The 19213-nt window shown below is 61.3% G+C and overlaps 1 protein-coding gene across 7 annotated transcripts in view; it reads left to right on the top strand.

Annotated features, from left to right (window-relative positions):
- The window catches only part of ARHGEF10 (Rho guanine nucleotide exchange factor 10), a 59522-nt gene extending 48478 nt beyond the window's left edge, over window positions 1–11044 (top strand). For all 7 annotated transcript variants that reach the window (XM_070408084.1, XM_070408080.1, XM_070408079.1 and 4 more), the window contains 5 exons: window positions 817–974; window positions 2674–2816; window positions 6964–7138; window positions 8312–8434; window positions 10077–11044. In XM_070408084.1, coding sequence (XP_070264185.1) covers window positions 817–974; window positions 2674–2816; window positions 6964–7138; window positions 8312–8434; window positions 10077–10561 — 1084 coding nt within the window. In that variant the 3' untranslated portion in view covers window positions 10562–11044. The remainder of the gene's footprint in view (window positions 1–816; window positions 975–2673; window positions 2817–6963; window positions 7139–8311; window positions 8435–10076) is intronic.
- Window positions 11045–19213: the final 8169 nt, after the last annotated feature.

Raw genomic sequence — 19213 nt, 5'->3', positions numbered from 1 at the left:
GTCACGTCAGGTCCGTCTGTGAGGTGTGAGCGGGGAAGTGGAGGTGGTGCGGGTCCCACGTGTGTTTGGGGACAAACAGCCACAGTCCAAGTTGTCATGGATGCCCACGGACACGCCTCAGGAAAGCTAACGTGGCTCCTGACACTAATTCCCAGCCGACATCGGAGGGACTAGTTTCTTTGTAGCCCAATATTTCTCCTCTATTTCATTTTATGAAAGAGATTTTTATTGATTTCAGAGAGGGAGGGAGGGAGAGAGAGAAACATCAATGAGGAAAGGGAATCACTGGTCAGCTGCCTCCTGCACACCCCCACTGGGGATCGAGCCCACAACCCAGGCATGTGCCCTGACCAGGAATCAAACTGTGACCTCCTGGTTCATAGGTTTATGCCAGTGGTTCTCAACCTTCCGGCCCTTTAAATACAGTTCCTCATGTTGTGACCCAACCATAAAATTATTTTCATTGCTACTTCATAACTGTAATGTTGCTACTGTATGAATCGTCATGTGAATATCTGATATGCGGGATGGTCTTAGGCGACCCCTGTGAAAGGGTCGTTCGACCGCCAAAGGGGTCGAGACCCACAGGTTGAGAACCGCTGGTTTACGCTCAACCACTGAGCCACACCAGCTGAGCTACATTTCTCCTTTAAATTGCAAGAAAGAGGTCAAGGTGGTAGAGTCTTTAAGACACAGCTCGCGTTTCTGGAGGCAGTGGGGGTGGGCGTCCCGTGGAAAGCTGCGGCCCGGGCAGCGGCCACGGCACGGGCTCTGTGCGTGCGGGCAGGCGTGCTCACGGCCCGCCTTCTCTTCCAGCATCTCCGTCTACAAAAGTAGCCCAGGCGCCAAGAAAGTGCGGCTGCAGCAGTTCTTCACCCCCGACAGGGCCACGGTCATGAGCTTGGCCTGCACCCAGCGCAACCTGTACGCGGGCCTGGTCGACGGGGCTGTGGCCGTCTACGCAAAAGCACAAGGTGACGGGGTCACGCGGGCAGGCGGCTGCCACAACCAACCCCACAGATGCACACGCTCGTGGTTCAGGGGCTGGGAGGCCGAGGTCGGGTGCCGCAGGTGTGGGGTCTGTTGGGGCCGCTGCTGCCTGCAGAGGGCGCCTTCTCCCGTGACTCAGGGCCACCAGGGCTCTGGTCTCCTGTTCCTATGAGACTATGAGGCATTGGGGGGGGGGGGGGGGCATCTGGCCTGCGGGCCATGTAAGGCCTATGAAATCATTTGGTCTGGCCCTACCAAGGCATTGGGGCGAGTTAATTAAATGTTTGACCACATAGAGCAGGCTCATTTTTAAGTTTTTCATTTTGTATGGCCCACAGTGATGTTATGAATATCCACGTGGGCCTTAGCAGAACAAAGGTTCCCCACCCTGCCCGGCCAGTGTGGCTCAGTGGTTGAGTGTCGACCTATGAACCAGGAGGTCACAGTTTGATTCCAGGTCGGGCATACCCCAGTTTTGGGCTCCATCCCCAGCAGGAGGCAGCCAATCAGTGATTCTCTCTCATCATTGATGTTTCTATCCCTTGCTCCCTCTCCGTTCCTCTCTCTGAAATCAATAAAATATATTTTATTGAGGATGGGAGAGGGAGCGAGAGATAGAAACATCAATGATGAGTGAGACTTGATGGGTTGCCTCCTGCACGCCCCCTTCTGGGGATCGAGCCCACAACCGGGGCGTGTGCCCTGACGGGGAATCTAACCCTGACCTGGTTCATAGGTCGATGCTGAACCCTTGAGCCACACCAGCCGGGCTTACGTAATTTTTTATTGCTCTTCACGTTGTCTGTTGGCTCCCACCACATACACCAGGTGACACACCTCATGGGTGGGTCTCTGGCAGCATTTTGAAGCCAGAATACTTACTATTCCCTGTGTTTCAGGACTGAAGCAGATTCATCATTTTCCATGGAGATGTGTTTTCTCCCAGTAATACAGTCCATATCAAGACATATTTTTAAATAAAAGCAGGAATGGGGGTGTTTAAACATTTGCCGAATTATTTTGAGTGCAATTCCTTTTATGATGACTGAGTCACGTCATACGTATATGATTATTGTAAACTAGAGGCCTGGTGCACGAAATTCATGCACAGACAGAGTCCCTAGGCCTGGCCGGCGATCAGGGCCATCAGGGCCGATCAGGTTCCCCGCCTCCCCGCCTCCTCACCTCCTCCTTCCCTCGCCACCGCTGGTCACCCGCCATGGTCCACGCCACCCGCTGGTGGTCAGCGCAGGCCATAGCGAGTGATCGAACTCCCGTTCTCCTGGTCAAACTCCCAAGGGGACACTTTGCATATTAGTCTTTTATACACATAGATGGTGGTATTTATGGAACGTCTGTCTGCCAGGCCTGTGCTGGGCTTTTAATTGCATTATTGTCGATCCTCACCACAGCCTTTCAGGCTGAGGAGGAAACTGAGGCTTAGGGTGAATAACGTGCCGGGACACACCAAGCGGCTGTGCTGGGGTGGGCACGGCTGGCTGACCAGGTTGCCATGACAACGGTGCCCACCGGGAACTCCAGACCCCCAGGGCCCACCTGAGCCGCCCGCCGCAGCTGACACTGGGGCTCTCTGCTCTTTAGGATCGTCCGGGACCCTGCTCCCCGGTCCTGTGCCCGGCTCGCTGCATCCGAATGACATTAACAGAAATGCTTCCTTTTAAGACGGATCCTGGGATTCCGAGCCTCAGAAAGTGATAAAGTTGGGTGTGCTGCCGGTCCGGAGTCTGCTGATGGCGGAGGACACCCTGTGGGCGGCCTCGGGAGGCCAGGTCTCCATCGTCAGCGTGGAGACGCACGCCGTGGGGGTGAGTGGTGGGGAGAGGCGGTGCCGAGTGGGGAGGTGCCCCCAGGAGGGTCCGGTCCCCATCACGCTCCAGGGCTGGAGGTCGGGCCTCCCTCCCGCAGCAGCGTCCTCGCCCTGCCCGAGGCTCGGAATTCCTCCCGACTCCGTAGGAAGGGGATGCCCAGGCAGTGCCACAATCCTGTCCAGCCACTGGCCCTGAGTGATTGTCGCCGTTTCCTGTGAAGACGGCGCTCAGTGTGAACATAAGGTCCTCGAGGGCCGTGGAAAGTTTGCTTTCGATGGAAGTGGCGTTTTGTTTTTTTAAAACCCTCATCTAAGGATATTTTTCCATTAATTTTTGGAGAGAGGAGAGAGAGAGAGAGAGAGGGAGAGAGAAACATCAATTTGAGACACACATCAACTGGTCGCTTCCCGCCCATGCCCCGGCCAGGGACCGGGGATCCAGCCCACAACGGAGGTACATGCCCTTGACTGGGAATCGAACCGGAGACCCTATGCTCCATGGGCCGGCGCTCTAACCACCGAGCTAACTGGCCAGGGCAGAAAAGCAGTGAGAGGTTGGCGCAGCTCCACAGACCTCCCCTCGGGATGTGTCTCCACCTGGGATGGGGGGGGGGGGGTGCAGAGAGGAATGTTCCGGAATGTGCTGTGTGGGGTGGGAGCAGAGGGTGTGGGCTGAGTGGATGCAAGGGGCCAGGTGCTATTGGAAGAAGCCGGAGGCTTAAATGTCTTCATGTGACTTGCCTATGCCGAAGCGATTGGTGCGTCACAGGTGGGGGTGCAGGTGTGGCGGCTCTGTCCCCGTCTTCAGCAGCACTGAGCGCACCACCCCGAGGTGCTGGGCCCGTCGGGTTATCCGAGCCCAGGGGGTGGGCGGGAAACCGCGCCCTGTCAGGCGGGGAGATGCCAGGTGGTGACAGCTACACACGGCGTCCTGGGTTTCATGGCGGGAGGGGCCTTATTTCTCTCCCACCTCGCAGGGCTCCCGCCCAGAGCTCAGGAATGCCTTTCCTTAAAACCTACAGCTGGAGTGCGGACAGGGCTCCGTCCTAACCGAGTCGCCTCTGGTCCTGGCAGCTGTGGGCTCCGCAGGTCCGGTGCCTGGAGCGGGCATTTCCGGGTGGTCTCGCTGGGCGGCTTGGGATGGAAGCCCTTCGCTCCTGCCAGTGGTGTCTGCTCTGCGGGTCCTCCCTGAGGACAGAGGAGAGAGCGGGCTCCTCCCCGAGGACAGAGGAGAGAGTGGGCTCCTCCCCGAGGACAGAGGAGAGAGCGGGCTCCTCCCCGAGGACAGAGGAGAGAGCGGGCTCCTCCCCGAGGACAGAGGAGAGAGAGGAAAGAGCTCCTCCCCTCTGTCCATGAGGGAAACGGACAAGATGAAGTAGCTGCTGAGGCTGAGGCGGCAGAGATTTCTGAGCCGAGGGCTCTTCCCGATAAGAATTAAATTCTTGCCAGAGGACAGGGCAGTGGCCCCGGCCAGCAGACAGGTGGGCCCTAACCGGTCACCCAGCCCGTGCCCTGCGTTCTCCCGGAGGCCTCGGGGCCCACGGCTCAGGGTGGCAGGACTGAGAGACGCTGTGGCCCAGAGTTCCAGGTTCCAAACCGGTAACCAAGGCTCTGAGAAAGCAGGAGGCACGCCCCTGCCTCGGGCTGAAATGGTCACCCTGCCGCCCTCAGCCCGCAGGAAGGGCTCCTGCATTTCCCAAGGTCCGGCCGGAGGAAGTCGCAGGCGAGTGGGGTATGGAGCAGGTGTGGGTGCCGTGGAAACGTGGAGGGGTGTCTGGGTCGGGACTGGCTCCGTCACCTGCAAAGCCCGTGCTCAGCAGGTATTACAGCCGCAGACCTTCCGACCCCGCGTGGGCCTGGGCTGCACCTGTCGCTCCCCTGGGGCCGGGTGTGCGGGATGAGCAGGGGGTCACAGACATGGGGGAAGGAGGGGTGTGTCGATGAGGAAAGCAGGCTCCTGGAGGAACTGTGTGCGTCTCTCTTGCCTGCGGGGTAGGGCGAGTCTGCGAGTCAGGCAGGAGGTGCGGGGGCCGGGTGGTCAGGGTGCTCACCCAGTGCAGGGAGCTCCCGGTCCGTCGCCTCAGTCACGGGTCCCGCGGGGCCCCCTCCCCCGGGCCCTGGGGGCCGAGCTGGAGTCATGACCCCCGAGACGGCCTCTTTCCTGGGAGATGTGTGTGCACGTTTCCTCTGGACACGTCCAGGCCGCACCCTGCACGACTTCCCACGCGGGACGGATGTTAGGAATGTGTGTTCTCAGGTCACGTGGCCGGCGGTTAAAGGGGGTGAGGTTGGAGGCAGAGGGTGAACTGAGAGGCCTTCAGACCTCTTCCCCCAGGAAGCCCCACTGAAGGCTGGTCCCTGTGGTGACAGTGGGGTGGGAGGTCCAGTTGCCTCGGCAGCCCCGGTCCTCCTCCCCCCCCCGCCCCCGGCCGGGTCTCTCGGGGGCTGGTGCCCGGCCTGTGCTGCTCACTCCTCGGGTCTGAGTCACACTTTCCGCCTGGAAAGCCCGGTCTGTCATGGTGGAGGCGGAAGTCACCGCGGCAGGCGTTTGTGCCGGGCACACTGTGCTACGCCTCCTGACGCTGACCGGTCAGCCAAACCAAACTTCAGGCTGTCGCCACGAAGGAAGCATGTAGCTGAGCAAGAGAATTCGGATCCCAGAGATGCAACCTGGGCTCTGGGGGGAACAGAGGCAGGTTAGGAAGGGAGCCCACCAAGTGTGTGTCATGCAAATGAGGATGGCTGCTGGTGACCCGGGATTGGCTGGTTCCATATCCATATGCAGATGAGGATGGCTGCTGGTGACCCGGGATTGGCTGGTTCCATATGCAGATGAGGGTGGCTGCTGGTGACCCGGGATTGGCTGGTTCCATATGCAGATGAGGGTGGCTGCTGGTGACCCGGGATTGGCTGGTTCCATATGCAGATGAGGATGGCTGCTGGTGACCCGGGATTGGCTAGTTCCATATGCAGATGAGGATGTGCTGGTGCCCAGGGATTGGCTAGTTCCATATGCAGATGAGGATGGCTGCTGGTGACCAGGGATTGGCTAGCTCCATATGCAGATGAGGATGGCTGCTGGTGACCCGGGATTGGCTAGCTCCATATGCAGATGAGGATGGCTGCTGGTGACCCGGGATTGGCTAGCTCCATATGCAGATGAGGGTGGCTGCTGGTGACCCGGGATTGGCTAGCTCCATATGCAGATGAGGATGGCTGCTGGTGACCCGGGATTGGCTAGCTCCATATGCAGATGAGGGGACCAAACCCACAGCGGAGGTCAAGTCCGCGTGTGTCCAGAGGGCAGCTGCCCTGAGTGTTTGTGGCTCTGCCTGGAGCTCAGTGTCCCAGCTGGTTGGCGACTTAGACTTAGCAGCTCTGAGAAGCGAATGGAGGCCCAAGGCTGCACAGGCTCCTCCGACTATTCTCAGTGACCCTCTTAGGATGCTTATTCTATTTTAATTATTTTCTTAACAAGACCCACTGCCCTCAAGTTACTGGGAAGCAGGAGGTGCCCCGGGGGGTTCAGGCCCGGGATCGCTACTTCAGAAGCTTTGGAGCCGGACACAGCAGACCTACTGGGACCTTCCCAGGCAGGGCTGTGAGGATGGATGGGGCGGCTGGTCTGCTGGAGGAGCGGAGGTGCCCCTGGGCCCAGGCCATGAGCGGTGCTGACGCGGAGGGCAGGACGGCTGGTGCACAGCGGGAAGGGACTCCCCTTCTGCTCAGGTGCTGGGGGGACTGGTGGGCCTCGGTCCTCCTCCCTCAGCAATGGCGACTGTTCTTAGGCGTCCCTCTCGCTCCCTCCTCTCCCCTGAGCCATGGCTGTGCCTTCGAAGGGCAGCTTTCTCAGCCTGGGTACCTGGAAAGCAGCGTGAAGTTCAGGAGGGCTTTGATCTGCTCTGGGCAGTAAGCATGAAAACACAATTGGTGGCTAATGTGTGTCCCACCTGCTCGGAGCGTCTGGCTTTGGAGGGAGGGTCCCGGCTGGAGATCCTGGGAGTGCCGGTCAGGGACTCGGCTCCAGCAGGACACGCCACGGGCAGGTCAGCTGCAGGACCCAGAGCTCCACGCGGGTCAGAGGCGGGTTCAGCCTGGCCCCCTGCCTGCCGATGCCCGCCCATCGCCTCTCCCTGACCCCGCAGAGCCAGCTGGAGGCCCACCAGGAGGAGGGCATGGTGGTCTCGCACATGGCCATTGCTGGCGTGGGGATCTGGATCGCCTTCACCTCCGGGTCCACGCTGCGCCTGTTCCACACGGAGACCCTCAAACACCTCCAGGACATCAACATAGCCACACCTGTCCACCACATGTTACCAGGTAAGCGGGCGGGGAAGGCGGGTCCTGCAGGCGGAGGGGTGATGGAGATGGGGGTGTGGGGGGTCGGGGGCAGGGGGCCAGGGGCGTGCGTGGAGATGGGAGCCGTGTGGACAGGAGGGGTGGGGTGCAGAGCTGGGACGCAGCCTGTCTCAGGGTTTTGCGTGTGCCCAGTTCTGTCAGGGCAAGGACTCTGCATCTGTCAGGCGCTCTCTGGATGGTGGAGAATCAGATTAAAGTGCCGACTGTCTAGCCCAGCGGTTCTCAACCTGTGGGTCGCGACCCCTTTGGGGGTCGAATGGCCCTTTCACAGGGGTCGCCTAAGACCATTGGAAAACACATACATAATAACATATTGTTTTTGTGATTAATCACTATGCCTTAATTATGTTCAATTTGTAACAATGAAAATACATCCTGCATAGCAGATATTTACATGACGATTCATAACAGTAGCAACATGACAGTGATGAAGTAGCAACGAAAATAATATTATGGTTGGGGGTCACCACAACATGAGGAACTGTATGAAAGGGTCGCGGCATTGGGAAGGTTGAGAACCACTGGTCTCACCACAGATCCAGAGGGCGAGACTCTCAGCATTAACTTGACGGCTGGGCCCTGGGGCAAGGCCTGCAGCCAGAGCCCGAGGGCGGAGAGTCCCTGGGCGGGGCCCTCGGGGTCACAGGCAGCACCTCCCTCCCTGGGCATGCGTGAACGTGCATGTGTATGAGCCCACATATGTGTCCGAGTGAGAGCATGTGTGCCCACATGTATGCATGCACAGGTGGGTGTGTGTCTACATGTGTGCACATGTGAGCCTGTGTACCAGTGCACATGCATGTGTACGTGTGTGTACGCCTCAGGACTCCTGGCTTTACTAACACAGCGTAAATGGGTGCAGAGATGACCTGTGGCATTTGCTTCGCCTCTGAAGGTGCCAGCCCGAGTGAGGCAGAGCGGGCGAGTCCCAGCGGGCACCTGTGGAGGGGCTGCCCCGGACGCGCTCCCAGGGTCAGGCATGTCTCTCGTCCCGTGGACGGAGTGCAGGCGTGGTTAGAGCCCTGACGGTGCTCCCGGGAGGTGTGCTGTTGGCATGGGCTCTCTATGGCCAGATCCGTCGCAGTCCAGACAGCACCCCGGCCACCTGGCCCCTGACCCTCTCTGTCCCCGCAGGGCCCCAGCGGCTGTCCGTGACCAGCCTGCTCGTCTGCCACGGCTTGCTGATGGTCGGCACCAGCCTGGGGCTCGTGGTGGCCCTGCCTGTCCCTCGTCTGCAGGGCATCCCCAAAGTGACAGGTGAGCAGACACCTCCCGCCTCCGCCCTCCTGCCGTCTCACCGAGCACCTGGCTGGTCCGGCCTCCTCACCCTGGCAATTGCTAAACAATTTAAATTTCTGGGGTTTAGTGTACCGTGGGGACTGTGTCTTCATCTGAATGACTTCTGTCTTTCTGTCCTGCGGTGCCAGGGAACATGTGCTGTCATGTGTAGTGTTACAGAACATACAGGTTGTACATAGTGTGCATAATGTTTCCACGTCACACAAGTTTCCCTGGCCGCCTGGCTTCTGAGCTGCGCCCTTGTCCCGCATGACTGGTCCACGCTCAGTGCTGGGCAGTGGCTGCTCGGTGTCCCCGGGTTCTGGGTCGGTGCGGTGCCTCTGTGGTGTGGGCACGGCTCCCCTTGGCGGGGGGGTGGGGGGGGGGGCGGGGGGGTGTCGGGCGTGGTCGCTGTGAGGAGGGAACATGCCGCTCGCTCGGTCACCAGGTGCCTCCCCCTCCGCGGCCCCGCGGCTGTGGGCGCCCTTGAGGAGAGGCAGCTGACCACGGCCAAGGACCTGTAATCAGTCGTCGGCTTGGCCAACGTGGGACGCAGGTGGGGCCCGCGGACCTGTCTCGGCCAAAGCCACGCGGTGGGCAGGGACGCGCTTCCTAGGCGCTTCCTCCCCTGGGAAGCCCTCCAGGACTGGCCGTGGGAAGTCAGCGTGCAGGCCTGGGTTTCAGAGAAAGACCTGAAACCGGAATCTCATCATGTTTTAAGTGAAAAGTCCCCACGGAATTAAAGCCACAGAGTCAGCCTGCCCTGCACCTCAAAACCTTTTTGTGATAAAAAATGGCAGGAAGTTTCGGCATTTTGTTCCTAAAGCTGACACATCTCAGATGCGTAATGTTTTCATCGAGACTCAGGGAAATCACGCTTTCTCAGCGCAGGGGAGAAGGCGCTCACGCAGAGCACAGAGCCCGGGGAGATTACTATTTTATTGCTTTAAAAGCACCACATCGGCCCGGCCAGTGTGGCTCAGTGGGTAAGCGCCGACCCATGCCCCAAGAGGTCCCAGTTCCATTCCCGGCGAGGCCACATGCCCGGGTTGTGGGCGAGATCCCCATAGGGGGCGTGCAGGAGGCAGCCGATCGACAATTCTCTCTCATCATGGATGTTTCTCTCTTTCTCCCTCTCCCTTCCTCTCGCTCTAAAATAAAAGCGTGAGGTACTAGAACCGAATACTGTTGACAAAACCCAACACCGTGTTTCAGGCCACCGTTTTGAAAGCTTTCTTCATATTAACTAAAAGCCCACAGGAACATCCTCTAGGACAGCGGTTCTCAACCTGTGGGTCGCGACCCCTTTGGTGGTCGAACAACCCTTTCACAGGGGTCGCCTAAGACCATCCTGCATATCAGATATTTACATTACAATTCTAACAGTAGCAACATCACAGTTATGAAGTAGCAACGGAAATAATTTTATGGTTGGGTCACAACATGAGGAACTGTATTTAAAGGGCCAGAAGGTTGAGAACCACTGCCTCGGAGCTATTTTAATTTTAACTGTCACTCAGGTATGGGCGTCTTTGCGGGATGTTGTCACTGGGACGCGGGAGACGGTGGGGTGGGCCCCGCGGCTTCGGCTCCAGGCGACAGCTGGTCCCTCTCCCCGCAGGGAGGGGCATGGTCTCCTACCACGCACACCACGGGCCCGTCAAGTTCCTGGTCACGGCCACCGCCACGCCCAGGGCCGACAAGGACAAGCCCGCGGACAGCCTGCCCCCGGGCCCGGACCCCCCGGAGGAAGACCGGAAGGATGCCGCCCCCAGCGAGGGGGCCGGGCCCTGCCCGAGCCCGGGCGGCCCCGACGCCGTGTGGCTGGGGGGTTCGCTGGGCTCCGTGACGCACAGGAGCGAGCTGTCGGGGTCGTCGGGGTCCCTGGAGCCCAGGCCTGAGGACAGCATCCTCCAGGACCTCCTGCGGCACCCCAGCACCCTGCCGGGGGGAGGGCGCCGCGCCCGCAGGGCCAGGGTCAGCTCGGTGCTGGTGGCGTGCGGGGGCCAGGGCCACCGGCGGGTGGGCAGGAGGCCCCGGCAGCAGCGGCCCGAGGAGCTCGCCTCCTCCATCATGGTCTGGCAGATCCCACTGCTGCACGTGTGACGGGGACCTCTCAGAGCAGCTTCGGGAAGAAATGTGCAATATTGGGGGGTGGCGGCGCCCCCTGCCTTCTCCCTGCGGAGAATTGGACCAAGGTGAGCAGGCAGGAGACTGTGGGAGCCCTCGAGGCCCTAGACCGCCACCAACTGCCACCGCCACCCGCCAGCACGACCTCCACACCTCCCACACCTTCCCGTCCCGTTGCTAGGGGCCGTGCGAGCTGCGCCCATGGGAAATGCGGCGTGTCCCGCGGAGTGGGGGCTCGCTACCAGTTCCTAAAACGCCCTTCTGGTTCGGAGTCGCTGTTTATTTATATTTTGCGTCTTCATTCCGGGAGGAACCTGTGGCAGTGACGAAAGCCGGGCGGGGTGTCACTGGCTTTCTGACGCGAGCGGGGTTTCCCAGAGGGGGTCTCGTGTGCCTATTGTATGTTTTAACAAAGTAGTATTTTTATATTGCATTTTTCTATTAAAAACTAACAGCTAATTGTTAGTGCATATATTATCGGAAACGTTGCATAGATAATGTTTGCTTTGGACCAAAATGCGCATTGCTTGTCCACATTCAGTCCGGCATCCGCGGCCCGGCTCACAGGCAGGAGCGGGGACCCCCCCACACCCGCCCACCCACTGGAGGGCGCCCTCCGTCTCGCAGGAGATGCTCATGGCTCCTTGATGCTGTGTCTGCGCTCGTTGGCCTGAAACGCTGTTGCCCTGGTGCTGGTGCCTGTGCCATCGCGGGGAGGACGGGCCCTGAGAGGGGACCCCCCACCCCGACCCCAGGGCCTGGCATCCCTCAGGTTCGCCGGCGGCCTGCAGCCAGTGGGGAGCCAGTGGTAGGAGCAGCTGCAGCCACTGCGCTCGGTGTGAACGCGCGTCAGCATGCACTCCCCTCACTGATGATGACACGGAGGTGGCGCCCCCCAAATAGCTCCCAGCACTTCACGGGGGACCAGACGCTCACGTCATGACTGAGTCACGTTTTCCAAGGTGCTTGCCCGTCCCGGTGACGGTAACTCGCCCCCGGCTGCCTTACACGGCCGGCTGCTCTCTCCTCTCGTAATAAAGCCTTTTTATTTAAAATACAACGCTGTGAGTCGCCTGTCCCGCACCAAACACAGGGCGATGGCACGCGGAGTGGAAGGGGCCGGGTCCTTTCAGAGGCCGTCTCCCCTCGCCGGCCCGGGCGGCGGGAACCGGGCGGTCACCGTGGGCTCACGTGCTCCGAATCTGAAGCAGGAGCCGAGCCGGAGAGAGGCCCGTGTCCCCAGCAGCTTTGTTCTGAGCGACGCCTCGAGGCGCATGGGCTGCATGTAAAACACGGCCAGGTTCGAGGGCACGAGCCCCGATGAGACGGGGCGTTTCAGGGGCCCTGGCGTGGCCGCAGCCACTCGGACGCCTTCAGTGCCAGGCTCGGAAGGCGTGCTGGTCAGCAGCGATGCCTCAATAACAAATTCCTTATTTTTTTTTTAAATAAATCTTCATTGTTGGAAGTATTACATATGTCCTCTTTTTTCCCCATTGATCCCCTCCAGCCTGCGCCCGCCCCCGGCCCCAGGCCCTCGCACCCCCGTCTGCTGTCTGCTGGGGCCATGCATATCTGCTTGCAAGGTCTTTGGTTGATCACCTCCCACCCACCTCCCTCCCCCGGGCCTTCCGTCCGAGATTCCGCACTCTGTTCCCTGCTTCCCCGTCTCTGGATCCACTCCGCTCATCGGTTCATTTTGTTTCAAGTAACAGGCTTCTCAGGGCCGAGTGGGTGAGAATCAGGAACCTCCCTGCCATGGGGAGGCCTGCGTCAGGAGCAGCCACGGTCACTGCCCGGGGGTCTGGAGCCCTGCCCACTCCGTGCCACCAGCAGTCCCTCCGACTGCAGTGTCCTCCATCACCCGCCGCCTCTCAGAGCCGGGCTCCTCCCGGGCAGCACAGCGGCCGGGGCCTCGTTCACGCCCCTGCCCGGCGGCTCCGAGACCTGACCGTCCACTGCGGAGACCCGTCCCTGTGACCTGGTCGCGTTCCGTTCTGTGCTGGGCGAGGCCAGGCCCGCTCTGCCCCTCACACCCAGCAACCCAGGTCTGAGCAGGCGGTCCACGCGGCCCGGTTTCTTCCCCCTTTCAGACGCCAGAGGGCCTTACATGGGGTTGGCCCCCGGCACCCGAGCAGCAGCCCGCACAGGTGACGTCAAAGCCACAGGTGTGGTGAGTTTGGGACGGAGCTATGGACTGAATGTGTCCCCCCCAAATTCAGGCGTTCAATCTCAACCCCAAGGGGACGGTGTCGGGAGGCGGGGCCTCTGTGGGTGATGAGGCGTGAAGCCCATCAGTGTCCTTACAAAACCCCAGAGCTCCAGCCCCTCCCGCCAGGTGAGGTCACAGGAAACCCTCACGCACACCCAGTCTGCTGGCCTGGGTCTCGGACTTCTAGTCTCCGAGGGGTGAAGGAGGCTCCCACCCCGACTGTCCCCCAGTTCCCTACCGATGGGTGCTGCCCTACCCTGCAACCTACACTCTCCTTCCCCCTCCCCCCTCCCTCCCTCCCTGGCCACCTGGACTGCACGTCTGCAGAAAGGGAGCACCCGCAGCTCCGCCCCAGGCCCTTGTCTAGCAGCGTGAGGTCCGAAAGGTTGGCGACTGCTGGTCTAGGGCACCTGGGCCCAGGCAGGAGGGTCCCCCTGGCCTCGAGGGAGGCAGGTCATGTCTGAGCTGAAGCTTGCAATGTAAGGAGCTAACCAGACATCATGAGGAGAGGTGTTCCACACCCCTACACATGCACACACACACACGTACACACAACTACGAACATCATGCGCACACACATGCACATGCCCCACATGCATGCATGCGTGGGCACACCCATACATGCACACACATGGATTCACATGCGCAAGCACATGGCCCACACGCATGCATGCATGGGCACACCCATACATGCACACACATGGACTCGCTTGCACATGTGCGCGCACATGCACATGCCTCACACACACACACACACTCTCCTCCAGGCTCCCTGCCCCTCCCTGCAGGCTGCTGGGATGCTGTTCACCGGGTGGAAAAGGCAGGAGACAGCTGGCAGGGCCCTGGTTGGCTTGGCTGCTCCCGGGACACTCTCCAATGAGCTGGGAAGAATTAACCCGTGAGATGCAGGTCAGAGCGCCTGGGACCTGATGGCTCTGTTGGGGTGAAGCCCGGGCGTAGCCCTGCAGCCTCCTTGGGGGGCTGAGAATGCCACCCGGGCCCTGGGAGGTGGGGTCACGCCTCCCGCTGTCCAGGCCTGAACCCGGGGCCCCTTCACCTGCTTCTGAGAAGGATGTGCAGTGGGCAGGACACGGGGTCCTTGTTCCCTGTGATCGGAGGTGACTGAGCACGGGGCGGGGGACAGTGGTAGCCGCCCCTCCTCTCAGAGCGGCCCCCACACCCGACGGGAAGGCCGGGGAAGGCGCCTCCGCAGGCTTCTCAGGGCAGCAGCCCTGGGGGGGGTGCCCGTCTCCCCATGTCACAGATGAGGACGCCGGGCTCGGAGTCGGGGGGTCCTGCTCAAGGTGACTGCCAGGGAGAGGCAGACGCTGAGAGCTGGGGGTGTCCCTGGGTGGCACCGAGGCAGGTGCCACGGCTGAGCCTCTGTGGTCAGGGGCGCTGACCGTCCGTGACCGAGCCGGCAGGGACCTGGGCAGCCCACGTCCATCAGCAGAACCTGCCAGGATCAGGGGGACAGGCTGGGATCCCAGGGGAAGAGGGGTGAGACGGGGCCCCTTTGCCGGCAGCTGGGGGCTTGGCCAGGGGCCAAAGCGAACACACAGACATGGGGACCTCATGCCCCCTGGTGTGCGCTGCTCCTGCGGGCGCTGCTCCTGCAGCTCGGTTTAAACGGCAGGGAGGGGGGGCTGGGGGCGGCTGCTGGCAGGAAAAGCCGCACCAGACGGCCTGGCCGGAGCTCTGGAGGGAGGCAGCGCTGCCTCACAGGGGCCTGCGGGGCGGGCACTGGGCCTCCTGAGGGGACCGGAGATGCCACCTTCTGTCCCAGGATGCTGTGCGGTGGCTGCAGGCTGGAGCCCAGAGTGGGGGGCGTGTGCGGGAGGCGGGGTGGGCGAGCTGAGATGGAGGGCCGCGTGCCTGCTCCGTCCCGCCTCCTGCTGCCCCTGGTTCCCGGACACCCGTGAGGGGGCCTGGGCGAGGACTGAGGCCGCGGACACACTGCGTGGGGCCGGTCAGGTAAGCAGTGAGGACTCACCCAACATACCTGCTTGCTCGTTCGTTCTTTGTTTTATTTGCTTTGGGTCATTTTGGTGCTGACATATGGGATCCTGCCCTGTCCAGCTGGTGGTTGTCAAGCTGGACGATGGCCACTCCCCGGAGGGGACATTTCCGACGCCTGGGGACGTGGCTGCTTGTCACTGCCAGTGAGTCCCAGGAGCATGGAGGGTGGCGGGATGCTGCAGGTGCCCCGGAGCGCGCAGGGCAGCCCCGGGCGTCAGCCCGAGGCAGGAACCCCGCTCCTTGTCAGGGCCCCTCCTCCCCTGCTCCCCCCTCCCCCCGGGAGACCCAGACGCTGGCCCTGCGGGTGGAGCCAGGGGTCCCTGCTCCTCCGGGTGTCCTGGGTCACGCAAAGTGCGAGGCCCCAGAAAACCTCCGCGTGTGGTTCTTGGATCCCAAGGACATAAAGGAGGACGGACTGTGAAACACGGTGGCCTGGCCGTGGGGGCTCAGGGGCAGCGTCGGCCTGCGGACCGGAAGTGATCTGCCCATGTCACCAACTAAGGGGCTGGAGATAAGACGAGGGTCCTGGGTTATCAGGGCGGCCGGGGTCCCCTGGGTCCTCAGCAGAGGGGGACGTCTGCCCCCGAGAACGGGTGCAGGGTCAGGAGAGGGTCCCCCGAGGCTGGGCCTCCCGACAGAGCGTCGAGCCAGAGGGCAGCAGGCAGGGACCTTGTGGGGGAGAACGTGGAGGCAGCCAGCAGGCCGGATGCAGCTCAAAGCCCGTTCACAAACATTTCCCCCCCAAACCCCTAATTTTTCTGAAGTGCATCCCTAACTCCACAGTGACACACTGTTTGGAAAGACCAAGGGTGGGTGTTCCAACAGCACCACCATGTGCTGTGTCCCTGTGTGACAGTGGTCCCTATGTGGCCGTGTCCCTGCGTGGCCGTGTCCCTGTGTGGCTGTGTCCCTGTGTTACCATGGTCCCTATGTGGCCGTGTCCCTGCGTGGCCGTGTCCCTGTGTGGCCATGCTACAGGGATTTCTCAAGGATGAGCAGCTGCTGTGTGTCCTGGTGGGACGGGCGTCCTGGGCCAGCCCAGACCTGAGATCACAGAGTGTGTGTGTGGCTGTGAAACGTAACACAAAGGACATGGCTGTGTCTTTTGTCTGTTTAAACCTTTTTCATTTGGCCAGCGAGTCACTGTTATGGATTGAAAATGAGAAAACAGTTCACTGACCACGGCAGGTGGTTTGGGAAGGATGCTCATGTGGAAAAGATTCACAGCCTTCCCAGGGACTTGCCGGGGCAGCCGTGACTAAGGCCACGGGGAGGGGGTGGTGGTGGCCGTGACCGAGGCCACGGGGGGTTCAGGCAGCAGGACGTCACCTCTCACAGCTGGAGGCCGTGGGTCAGAGGTCAGGGTGTCGGCGGGCAGGCTGCTCTGAAGGCCCCGGGAGACTCCCGGCTCTGCTGTCTGCTGGCTCCTCGCTGTCCTGGTCTTGTGGCCCCGTCGGTGGCCCGGCTCCGTCATCAAGTGGCACATCCTGTGCGTGTCTGTGCCTGACCCTCCTCTTCTGATGAGGACACGGCCCCACAGAACCAGGGCCCCCTGCCGACTCCACCCAATCCCCGCATACAGACCCGTCTCCCCAGGGCACGGGGGTCGGGGTAGGGCCCAGCTTGTTCTTTGGAGGGGACACACGTCCACTCACCAGACCTGGGACGGGAGCTGCTCTGCAGCAAAGGCCCTTCTGTAGTTCACACGTCGGAGGGTTTGCTATTGAGAACCGGCGGTGGAAATAGTTTAAAAGCTATCGCCTGCTTATTTCTATTTCTTTTCAAAGAAGGTTTGTTAGAATCAACACTCACAAACCTAATCGTTGTGTGTCTGCTCCATTGACGAGAGCGTGTTGGCTCCCGGTAGCTTCGGGCCACTGCAGACGAGGGCCCAGCACACAGGCGCCCACGGAGGATGCGAGAAGGGACCACAGGAGGCGCCACGCGGTCCACCGAGTCCGAAACCACTGAGCATGCGCATCGCCTGCAACGCCAGGCGGGGCTTCGGGCTGCAGGCTGGTCCCTTTTCACATCTTCAAATAGGACCACAGGGGCCTGGTCCAAGCCAGGGGCTGCCCGGGGAGTTGGCAGTGACCCACGGGCACACAGTGGCCCAGAGCGCGTGGGAGCGTGGCGCTGGCCCCGCATGAAGCTCGCAGCCCCTGGCCTGTAAGCCACTGGGGACAGCTCCCGCGTGAGGGCAGACCTTCAGGATATTTGGGAGCAGCTCACAAAAGAGGCAAATGCACCCCGAGTTCCTCAGCGTGGGAGGGAGGCCACGCAGGAGTGAGCGTGGGGGAGGCAGCTGTCCTTCCTCACAAAAGGGACGGAGCTTTAAATGCAACAGCGGATATTGTTGCAGCGCGGCTCGCAGAGACTGTAATTACTGTTTCGTGCCAGGAGACGCCGAGTACTGTGTGGCCATTGGATCCAGTCCTGACAGCTACTGGAATTTAACGGCTGCTTTTTGGAAAGCTGGGGGGGCACGGGGGAACGGATGGGGGGCCGGGAACTCTCAGGGCCATTAAAGGCTTCGGGAAATGATCTAGAATTTGGCATCAGGACACACAGGGCTCCGTGTCTGTCCCCACAGGTTCAGAACCAGGCCCGGGACTGGCAGCCACCTCCCCCCTGTGGGTCTTGGCACTGGGCGTGCCCGTGATATCTGCGTGCGGAGGTACATGCCCCGAGGGGCAGTGACAGGGTCAGACCTGAGACCAGGGAGTCCTGCTCCTGGGTTGGCGCCCCGCCTGCCCCGCTGTAAGTGCAGTGCACACACCATCTCGGTCCCCACACCCCCATTTTCAGAAGAGAATGGTGGGGCATAGGGCACGAGGATAACTGTCCACAAGCCACAGGACCTGCAGATGGTGACACTGGTGTTTGGAACCCCAATGTGGGCTCTCTCCACTCCTCCCCGCAGCCCGGGCTCAGCCGGGCCCGGAACCGGTCACCGGACTGTGGTGTTTGGGGGTGCACACCTCACACCCAGGACAGCCCTGGGAGCCCGCTTTGTTTGCCGGAACAGGTTGCTCAGCGATATATTTGTGCACGTCTTCAAGTCGACGGTCTCCGAGTGGAGACTCGAAATAGTAACATCTTATTACTGTGGAATACTCCTGAAGCGTGTTATTTAAACACGGTGAGCGCCCAGCCTGTTTTGTCTTCCGGACGGAAAGTACAGTGTCAGTCACCGGTGACCGACTGGGCGCTTCACGTGTTAACCTTTAGGAAGGGCCCTCCTCCTCCTTCACACGATCGCCCCCAGGTTCTGTTTTGGGGACCCCTGGAGGCCCCGGGACTAATTTAGTCATGGAATGTCCCTCTGTGGTCTCCGCTGACGGTGTCGGGGCGCAGCGCCCTTTAACAAGGAAATACCTACAGTCTGATAGCAGGCGGGGTCCCCGCACGCCTGGCTGCGTACATGGTTGGTGCAGGGGTTTAAGTTCACTCGCCGAGTTTTTTCACTCTGAGCATAAACGGCGACTGAGAACCTAGTGTATGCCAGGCATGGCAACCCAGCGGGAAGAAAAGGTAAGTGTGCCCGACCCCCAGGCGCCGGGAGCGTGCAGAACCGTCCGGAAGACGGGCCGGGCCAGCCAGCACCGAGGAGGGGGACCGCCAGTGCCCTGGGGCTCCCCTGCAGAGGCAGGCCAGGGAGCCAGAGGGACCGGAGGCTGCGGGTCCCCCCAAAGATGCTCTTCAAAAACAGGGGGGCTGGGAGGGCGGAGGCCTGGCTGGGGAAATGACTTCATTTTATTGATTTATTTTTGAATACGTTTTTATTGATTTCAGAGAGGAAGGGAGGAGGGATAGAAACATCAGTGATGAGAGAGAGCAGTTCATCAGCTGCCTCCTGCAGGCTCCTCCTGGGGAGGGAGGCTGCCCCCGGCATGTGGGCCCCCTCCCCCCGGAACAGAACCTGCCCCCGGGCATGTGCCCCGACCAGAGATCGAACCGAAACCCTGGCAGGGCCCTAGGCAATGGGCTTCGAACCACTGAGTTTGTCAACAACACCCCATCCCTACCAGTTTACAAAACGAGATACACACCGAATCGCATTATTTCGGGGTGTCCTAGGGGAGGTGGGTGGACTGAGAGAGGCCGCGGCAAGGCCTCCGTTTCTCCGCGGGGGGTGGGGGGGTGTCACACGCACCAGCCCCGGGGGAGGGTCCTGGGCGCCCGGTGCACGGGGCACGCGCCTCCCCTGCGCGCTCCTGCCCGGAGCCCCTTCCCGCGGGAGCTCGGCGCCCAGGGAGCCTCCGAGAGCGCCCCCCTCCTCGCCCGGCCCCGGCCCCCCTCCTCGCCCGCCCGCGCCGGCGCGCTCCACACGGAGCCGCCCCCGCCCCCATCCCGGCAGCCCCGCGCTCCTCCGGCGGCTGGGCCTCACTGTCCGGTGA

This window comes from Myotis yumanensis, unplaced genomic scaffold (assembly GCF_028538775.1).
Source record: "Myotis yumanensis isolate MYYU_CA2020_CCGP unplaced genomic scaffold, mMyoYum1.0.hap1 SCAF_3, whole genome shotgun sequence".
Taxonomy (NCBI): Eukaryota; Metazoa; Chordata; class Mammalia; order Chiroptera; family Vespertilionidae; genus Myotis; species Myotis yumanensis.
This window is presented reverse-complemented; position numbering and strand designations above follow the sequence as displayed.